Source organism: Netta rufina, assembly GCF_964035555.1.
Source record: "Netta rufina genome assembly, chromosome: 18".
Classification (NCBI taxonomy): Eukaryota; Metazoa; Chordata; class Aves; order Anseriformes; family Anatidae; genus Netta; species Netta rufina.
Window position 1 is genome coordinate 9,004,214 of NC_140142.1, and position 9,158 is coordinate 9,013,371.

At 50.5% G+C, this 9,158-nt stretch overlaps 1 protein-coding gene across 1 annotated transcript; it reads left to right on the forward strand.

Moving 5' to 3' along the window:
- Positions 1–32: 32 nt before the first annotated feature.
- LOC311216397 (olfactory receptor 14A16-like) lies at positions 33–9,158 on the forward strand (the record flags this gene model as incomplete). Its single annotated transcript, XM_084297939.1, has 4 exons — positions 33–120; positions 257–499; positions 1,014–1,109; positions 8,176–9,158. 4 exons carry the CDS (start codon positions 33–35, stop codon positions 9,156–9,158), a joined length of 1,410 nt encoding a protein of 469 aa, XP_084154065.1.

The window sequence follows — 9,158 nt, forward strand, 5'->3', positions numbered from 1 at the left end:
TCTTCAGCTGACATTTTCTCCAGAAGAGAGCCATGTGGGAGGCAAGAAGAGGAAAGGAGCTTCTCTCCATCCTCACCATGGACATGGCCCTGATGCAACATGTACAATCAAGTTTACAAAGTACTGAGCTGACGCAGATGGCAGAACAATGATGTGGGAAGGCTGACTTAGCTGGAGGAGAAATACCATGTGGATGAGAGTCTGTGAATAAAAATAGATGGGTAAACCCGGATATTGTTTTCTGGGGCTGTTTCAGATACTTCTGGGTATCTGAAACCTCTGCATGGATCAAAAGAAGCCTTCAAGCATTGGCCTTCAAGGAGACTGTCACCAATTGCAGTATCTGCAGGAGGTAGAAAAGACATGGACTGGGACAACAGCTGTGCACTGCCTTGCAGGGTGCTGACAAAAGAGTGCTTCTCTTCCTTGAACATCACCATCAGGATGAGGAGTTCATTTATCAGCCTTAGACATGGACTCCATGCACCTACATTTCAGGGTGAGGCTCCCAAGATAGACTGGGATGCATATCTCTTGTCCTTAGCAGCATCCGCACAGACAACTGAGTCCACTGGGCTGTCTTCTTCTGTATTTCAGCTACGATAGGGGCAGAAGAAATGCTTCTCCTGCAGTGGAAGTGCAACAGTACTGGGAGGAATCATGGACACTTGCTGCCCTTGGCTACCAGAGGAGGCCCCAGAGCACCTCCCATGCTGGAAAGAGGCATCCTGTTTGGAAGGAAATATCAGTTTTTCTGCTTCCTTCTTCCTTCAACAAGACAAGCCCCTCTGTTACAGAAGAGCTGAGGCTTTCTACATCCCAGCTCCAGCTGTGATCCTCTGGCTGTGTTTCAAGTCTTCTTCTGTCATTTCCTTACATCTTCTTGGACTGAGACAGGGACACCCACTGCCTTGCTCCAGACCCCTCATCCCTGCAGGACCAGGCTGTCTACTTCAGCCCTCCTTTCCCACTAGAAAGATTTTACCCAGTATAGTTGGTCTGTCTGGACCCAGTTCATTTGGAGTTCCTTTACTCTGAACTAGCCAGTGCTATGCTTGACCCTGTTGTCAGCTACAAGGAGAGGCTGGTGGGGAATGTGAAGCTCAAAGGTAGCCTTGGCTGCAATGACCATGAACTGGTGGTGTTCAGGATCTGTCAAGCAGGACAAAGAGTGCTCAGTAAGCTCCCGACCCTGGACAGGTTATGGCCTTTTCATTGTTCTGTTTTGTAGGGTATCATGGGACAAAGCTCTGGAGAGAAGAGGGGTCCAGGAAAGCTGACTATTCTTCAAGGATCACACCCTCCAAGCTCAGGAGTGACGCATCCCAGCAAAGAGGAAGTCAGGCAAAAATGACAGGTGATCTGTATGGATGATCAAGGAGAAGCTGGCCAAACTCAAACACAAAAAAGAAGGTGTAGTGGGTTTACATGGGAAGGTTTCTTTATTGGGGAGTCTTCAGGGGTGGCTTCTGTGAGAATTCAGAAGCTGTTCCGTGTTAGATAAGGGGCTTTCCACTGGCCAGAGCGGAGACAATAAGTAGTGTTGTTTGTGCCTTTCTGAGAGCATATTTAAGAAATAGGAAAAAATAAAATGCTGCTCAAAAGCATATGGGAGAGAGAGGATTGAGAAACAGCCTTGCAGCCATGGTCAGCAAAGAAAGAGCAGGAGGATGTGATCCCCCTTCTGCAGAAGTTCTCTTGAAGCCTGTGTTGAGGACCGTGGTGGAGCAGGTTGTCCCCTGCAGGCCCATGTGTACCACGGTCGAGCAGATCTCTGTGCTGCAGCCTGTGGAGGAAATCATGGTGGAGCAGGTGGACCTGCACTGAAGGAGGCTGAGGCCTGTGGAAGAACCCCACTGGAGCAGATTCCAGACTGAAGCTGTAGCCCGTGGAGAGGAGCCCACGCAGGAGCAGGTGACCTGGCAGGAGCTGCTGCCCATGGGGGACCCAGGTTGGAGCAGTGTGCTCCTGAGGGATGGACCCCATTGTATGGACCCATATCTGGAGCAGTTCTTGAGAAGCTGTTGCCTGTGGGAAGCCCATGCAGGATCGGTTCTGGAAGGATGGCATCCTGTGGAAGGGACCCCACGATGGAGCAAGGGAAGAGAGTGACCGATAAGGAGAAGTGGAGATGAAATGCTACAGACTGACCACAGCTCCCATTCCCCCATTGAAGAGGGTGGATCAGGGGAAGGTGTTTCTGGGTGTCTTTACTTGGTTTCCTCTCTAGTTTGTTAGCAATAGGCAATAAATTTTACAATCTGTCTCTGTACTCTGAGTCTGTTTTGCCCATCAAAATAATTGCTTTATTTTTTTTTCTTTCGATTACTTTTTTTTTTTTCCTTTTTTTTTTCTTTTTTTTTTTTTTTCTTGTGATCTCCCTGTCCTTATCTCAACCTTTGAGCCCTTTGCATCTTATTTTCTCCCCCTTTCCCTTTGAGGAAGGGGGAGTGAAAGAGTGGTTGTGTTGGAATTCAGCTGGCCACCCAAGTAAAACCACCACAAATTGGAAGAGGTGATCCTTGAAGACTAAGCATCTTCCTTGGGCCCCTCTTTCCTGAAGGGCTTTGTCCCATGGGACTCTACAAAGGAGATGCCCCAAGAGGCCAAAGTCTGCTCTCCTGAAGTCCATGATAGTAAGAGTGAGACTGCTGTGCTCCCTCCTTGTTGCACTTAAGATCTTAAACTGCACCATTTCATGGTCACTGCAGCCCAGGCTGCCCTTGAGCTTCACATTCCCCACCAGCTTTATTCCTGAGAATGAGGTCCAGCATAGCACTTCTCTCCACTATCAATGGGAGAAGGAAGGTATCATTAATGCATAACAGGACCTTCCAGGATTGACTGTGCCCTGTGTAGTGGGTTTACGTGGCAAGGTTTTGGTAGCAGGGAGCCATAGGGGTGGTTTCCGTGAGAAAGATCTAGAAGCTGTCCCATGTTTGGGAAGGACCCCATTGTTTTCCAGATCTGAGCCAATAAGCGATGTTGTTTTGTGCCTCTGTGAGAGCATATTTAAGACAGGGAAAAAAATGCTGCACCACACAGCAGCCGGGAGAGTCAAGGGACTGAGAAAACAGCCTTGCAGGTGCCAAGGTCAGTGTGGATGGGGGGGAGAGGTGCTCCAGGTGCCGGAGCAGAAGTCCCCTGCGGCCTGTGGTGAGGACCATGGTGAAGCAGGCTGTCCCCCTGCAGCCCATGGAGTACCACGGTGGAGCAGGGTTCCACGCTGCAGCCTGTGGAGGAGACCACGGTAGAGCAGGTGGCCCTGCACCGATGGAGGCTGCCGCCTGTGGAAGACCCCTGCCGGAGCAGATTCCGGGCCGGACCTGTAGCCCGTGGAGAGGAGACCACGCAGGAGCAGGTGACATGGCAGGAGCTGCTGCCCGTAGGGGAGCCAGGTTGGAGCAGTTTTCTCCTGAGGGATGGACCCCGTGGTACGGACCCATATCTGGAGCAGTTCTGGAAGAGCTGCTGCCTGTGGGAAGCCCACGCTGGATCAGTTCATCAAGGACTGCATCCCATGGGTGGGACCCCACAGCACAGGGGACGAGAGTGACCGAGAAGGAGCGGCAGAGAAGAAGTGCTGTAGACTGACCATAACCCCCATTCCCCGTTCCCCTGTGCCGCTCGGGGGGAGGAGGTGGAAGAAGGTGGATGGGGGGGAAGGTGCTTTTGGTTTCTTTCCTTTGTTTCTCACTTCTCTCGCTTGTTAGTAATGAGCAATAAATCTTACTATCTTCTTATGCTGAGTCTGTTTTGCCCGTTACAATAATTATTGTGTGATTTTCTCATCCTTATCTCAACCCTTGAGCCCTTTTCACATATTTTCTCCCCATTCCTCTTTGAGGAGGGGGAGTGAGAGAGCGGCTGTGGTGGAGCTCGGCTGCCCACTCGAGCGGAACCACGACACCAGTCTAAGCCACAAGCAGCTAGTTTCTCCAGGAAAATGCTGTGGGAAACGATGTCAAAAGCCTTACTGAAGTCAAGGTAGACCACATCCACAGCATTTCTGTCATCCACTAAGTGTGTCACTTTGTTATAGAAGAAGATCAGGTTCGTCAAGCAGGATCTGCCTTTCATAAACCCATGCTGACTGGGCCTGATTGCCTGGTTGTCCTCCAAGTGCCGCATGATGACACTCAAGATAACCTGTTCCATGAGCTTCCCTGGTACTGAAGTCAAACTAACAGGCCCATCGTTCCCTGAGTCCACCCTCCAACCCTCATTGTAGATGGGCATCACATTTGCTAGTCGCCAGTTGACTGGCACCTCCCCTGATAGCCAGGACTGTTGATAAACAATAGAAAGCAGCTTGATCAACTCTTCCACCAGTTCTCTCAGTACCCTCAGGTGGATTCCATCTGACCCCACTGATTTGTGTACATCCAAGTGCCATAGCAGGTCTCCAACCATGTCCTCATGGATTATGAGGGCCACATTCTCCTCCCCAACCCTTCCACCAGATCAGGGTGATGGGTATCTAGACAACAACTGGTCTTGCTGCTAAAGTCTGAAGCAAAGAAGGCATTAAGCACCTCAGTCTTTTCCTCATCTCTTGTCACTTCGTTTCCTCCCCCATCCGGTAAAGGCTGGAGATTCTCCTTAGTCCTCCTTTTTGTGTTTCTGTATTTACAAAAAAACGTTTTCTGTTATCTTTAACAGCAGTAGCCAGAGTGAGCTCCAGATGAGCTTTGGCCTTTCTAATTTTGTCCCTGCACAGCCACCATGACATCCTGATAGCCCTCCTGAGAGGCCTGCCTTCTTTTCAAATGTCCCAAACCCTCTTTTTCTTCCTAAGCTCTAGCCACAATTCTCTGTTCAGCCAGGCCAGTCTTCTTCCATGCTGGCTCATCTTTGGGCATGTGGGGACAGTCTGCTCCTGAGCCATTAAGATTTCCTTCTTGAAGAGTGCTCAGCCTTCCTGGACTCCTCTGCTCTTCAGGACTGTCTCCCAAAGGACTCTGCCAACCAGTGTCCTGAAGAGCTCAAGGTCTGCCCTCCGGAAGTCCAAGACAGCAGTTTTACTGATCCCCCTCCTGACTTCACCAAGAATAGAGAACTCTACCTTTTCGTGCTCACTCTGCTCAAGCCAGCTCCTGACCACCACATCTCCCACCAGTCCTTCTCTGTTCTTGAACACCAGGTCTAGCAGGGCACCTCCCCTCGTAGGCTCACTAACTAAATGGGTCAGGAAGCTATCCTCGACACTATCCAGGAACCTCCTAGACTTCTTCCTCTGAGCTGCATTGCATTTCCAGGATATGTCTGCAAAGTTGAAGTCCCTCATGAGAACAAGTGCTGGTGATTGTGCAATTTCTGCCAGCTGCTTGTAGAACACCTCATCCATCTCCTCATCCTGGTTTGGTGATCTATAAGAGACCCCCAGCACGATGCCTGCCTTGTTGGCCTTCCCGCTGATCCTAACCCATATGTACTCAACATTATCATTCCCAGACTCGAGTTCCACAACATCAAAACACTCTCTAATATAAAAAGCCACACCACCACCCCTTCTGTGCTGCCTGTCCCTTCTGAACAGCTTATAGCCATTCATTGTAGCAGTCCAGTGATCAGCGTAGTCCTACCATGTTTCAGTTATTGCAACCAAGTCATAGCTTGCTTTTTATTTCTTTGTTCTTGAGAAATGGCTACAACTATATTATACTGAACATACATCAATAAAATCTCTGTTTATGGCCCAGAGGGATTTGGCACTTCAAATATTACTCTAATGTCTCTCTGGCACCTCCATTTTCACCTGGTGTCTGCATCTGAACAGCTTCCTCCTGGCCTCTGTCTTCATTCAATGTGCTGGGAGCTGAGACAAGCAGCTAACATGCAGATTCCTGATTTGTGCATATTTAAAACAAGGCAAGAGGAATCCCAAATCCTGTGAGCTTGTGTGAGGCATGGGAGAGGCAACTAAGCCCCCTTCTAGCATCTGGACTGCAAATAAAGAAGGAGATGCCTTGACTGACCCAGCTGAAACTCTTCCCTCAGGAGAGGGAAGGCTGGGTGTTCTGACTAAAACCAGGATATGGAAAAAGTGATTCTTGGACATCATACCTCTTCTGAAATGAAAAAGGACATTGTCCCCTATCCAATGGAGGGAATCAGTATGAATGTTTACTTCAGTGTATTTCAAAGTTGATTCCTCTGGAGGCCTAGGGACTTGTCAAGAACTCCCTGTGCTGCTGAGCTGGGCTCCTGGGCTCCTGGGCCCAAGGGGAGCTCCTGGCAAGCGGGCAGCACTGCAGAGAGACAGCTCTGCCCAGGAGCAGATCCTCTACACAGTGCAGCAGGGCTGGGGGCACTGCCTACAGGGGACAAGGGCAGCTGAGAGAAGGGAGGGAGATGTTAAAGGCAGTGTGGAGGGGGGATGCTGAGAGCTCACTGTGGGAGAAATCTTCACAGCCCTGAACAGGGTAAGTCTCTGGCTGCAGGGCAACACAGCTGTTGTTCCTGTTGCCATCTCCAGATTTGCTGGCAAATCCCACAGCCTATGGGATCTTTCAGGAGGACTCTCAGACCTTCTTTGGATAAGAGGAGAAGAACAAGGTCCAGAGCAGGGTTTACCTGTGAAAACTATCAGAAGGAGAGGACTTGAGAGTTTCTTCTTTCAGGGCTGGCTGTTGCGTGTGCAGGCAGGGGTGGCCAGGGCTGTGGTGCAGAGCAGGGTCCCTGCTGTGCCCCAGGGGCTGTGTGCCATGGCAGGGCCTCTGCTGCCTGCCAGGCTCAGCACTCAGCCTGCCTGGGGAGCTGCCCAGAGAGATGCGGGTAGAAGCTGTGGGTGGAAGGAGCCTCCTGGCAGGACAGGGTAGGGCAGGATCCTGCTGGTGTCCAGATGCTGCTGCCTTGGACAGGCTTCTCACAGCTCCACAGCACCCCCACTACATCTTTGGGGATATTCTTGATAGTGAAAACCAAGGCAGGGACTACCTGAAGGGAAGACACTCTTTGGAATCTGTGCTTTAAATTTCCTTCCCTGAAGGGCAGTCAGGGTGATCATTAGGAAGTTGTCAGGTTTGTATTAGTAAAACAACCTCCAAGATCATTACACTGAAAGAGATCTGTAGGTCTATGAGGAACCTCATAAGTCAGCAGGACTCTCCTCCTGTCCAGATGCTGCTCTATGAGTCAGGCTCCAGAACACCCCGAGGGTATTTTGGAAGGGACTTTTCAGGAGGAAGATCAGAGCAGGGAATTCTTGAAGGGAAGGTGTTTGCATTTCGACTTCTCTCCTCTTGCTTTCCTGAGTGGCAGTGGGATATGGGAATTTATTTCTACATTTTGATGAAGACCCTGAGAGCCCAGTTCTTCTTAGCTCTTAATACGTACGCGCTACTCCTTAGCCACTGAACACATGGAGATATTCCTGAAAATTATACAGGGACAGGCGGTGTCTGCAAGACAGAGTTGAGCACACAGCGGGTGGAATGTTGTCTGTGAGCCATGGCAGGGAGGAGAAGTGGGGAGAGAGAAGCAGCTGCCATCAGGGACAACTCTAGGAAGTAGAGACCTGGGCAGGGATGGAAGAAGGAGCTGCTGCCTGAAACACCAAGGGAGGGGGTATTCAGGTACTCCCTGCCAGGCCTGCAGTGCAGGCGCCTTCTCTGCAGCAACCCCCTGCTCTCCTCTGACACCCAGCACAGCCTCTGCCCTCAGGGGCTTTAGGGCATGAGCCAGCTCTTCCTCAGCTGGACCTCCAGAATAAGAGAGAAGCCTGTGTCTTGAGAGGTGATACACAACAATGAGGCTAAGAGTACCTGCCCTTCAGTGTCACTTCCAAAGGTAGATGGCAAGCTTAGTAATGTGAAGGCTTCCCTGCATGCCCATCTCCCTTTCTCTATGTCGGCTGTGTGGAGCATTGTGGTATTCTTTCTTATTTGTCCACCTGTGTGGGGGTCTCTTAATCTCTTTGTCAGGGGTACAGGTGGGTGTAAGCTTCTGTTCCGACATGGACTGCTGGGCCCTGCCCTGAGGGCATCTTTTTGGGAACAAGGTGCCCAAGTTTCATTTTAAACTGTCAGACATGCTGTCATCCAGTTGGGAGGGTTGGAGATGAGCTGACTCATTCCTCATTCAAGTCATGGAAAGGTAATTTCTGTGGGAGAAGGTGTGAATTTTGCTGAGAAATCTCTCTAACTTGTCCCTCTTTTTTTCCTCCATGGATAGCCAACCCTGCCCTGAGAGGACAGCAAATGTCCAACAGCAGCTTCCCCACAGAGTTCCTCCTCTTGCCATTCGCAGACACACGCGAGCTGCAGCTCCTGCACTTCGGCCTCTTCCTGGGCATCTACCTGGCTGCCCTCCTGGGCAACGGCCTCATCCTCACAGCCATAGCCTGCGACCACCGCCTCCACACCCCCATGTACTTCTTCCTCCTCAACCTCTCTCTCCTTGACCTGGGCACTATTACCACCACTGTTCCCAAAGCTATGGCCAATTCCCTGTGGGATACCACGACCATTTCCTATGCAGGCTGTGCTACCCAAGTCTTTTTCTCTATTCTCTTTGTCGCAGCAGAGTTTTATCTTCTCATCATAATGGCCTATGACCGCTACATTGCCATCTGCAGACCCCTGCACTATGGCACAATAATGGCCAACAGTACTTGTATCAACATGATAGCAGTTCTCTGGAGCAGTACTTTTCTCTATGCTGTGCTGCACACTGCCAATACATTTTCACTGCCCCTCTGCCAGGGAAATCTCCTGGACCAGTTCTTCTGTGAACTTCCCCAGATCCTCAAGCTCTCCTGCTCAGATGCGTACCTAAGAGAAGCTGGGCTTCTTGTGGTTAGTGTTGTTTTAGCATTTGGGTGTTTTGTTTTCCTTGTGCTGTCCTATGTGCCAATCTTCAGGGCTGTGCTGAGGATCCCCTCAGAGCAGGGCCAGCACAAAGCCTTTTCCACATGCCTCCCTCACCTGGCTGTGGTCTCCCTGTTCATCAGCACTGGCATATTTGCCTACCTGAAGCCCCCCTCCATCTCTTCTCCATTCCTCAACCTTTTGCTGGCAGTTTTGTACTCCATGGTGCCCCCAGCTCTGAACCCCCTCATCTACAGCATGCAAAACAAGGAGCTCAAGTGTGCAGTTAGGAGACAGATTTGGGGAATGTTTTCCAGTACTTATAAAGATCCCTGCACTGTCCAATAA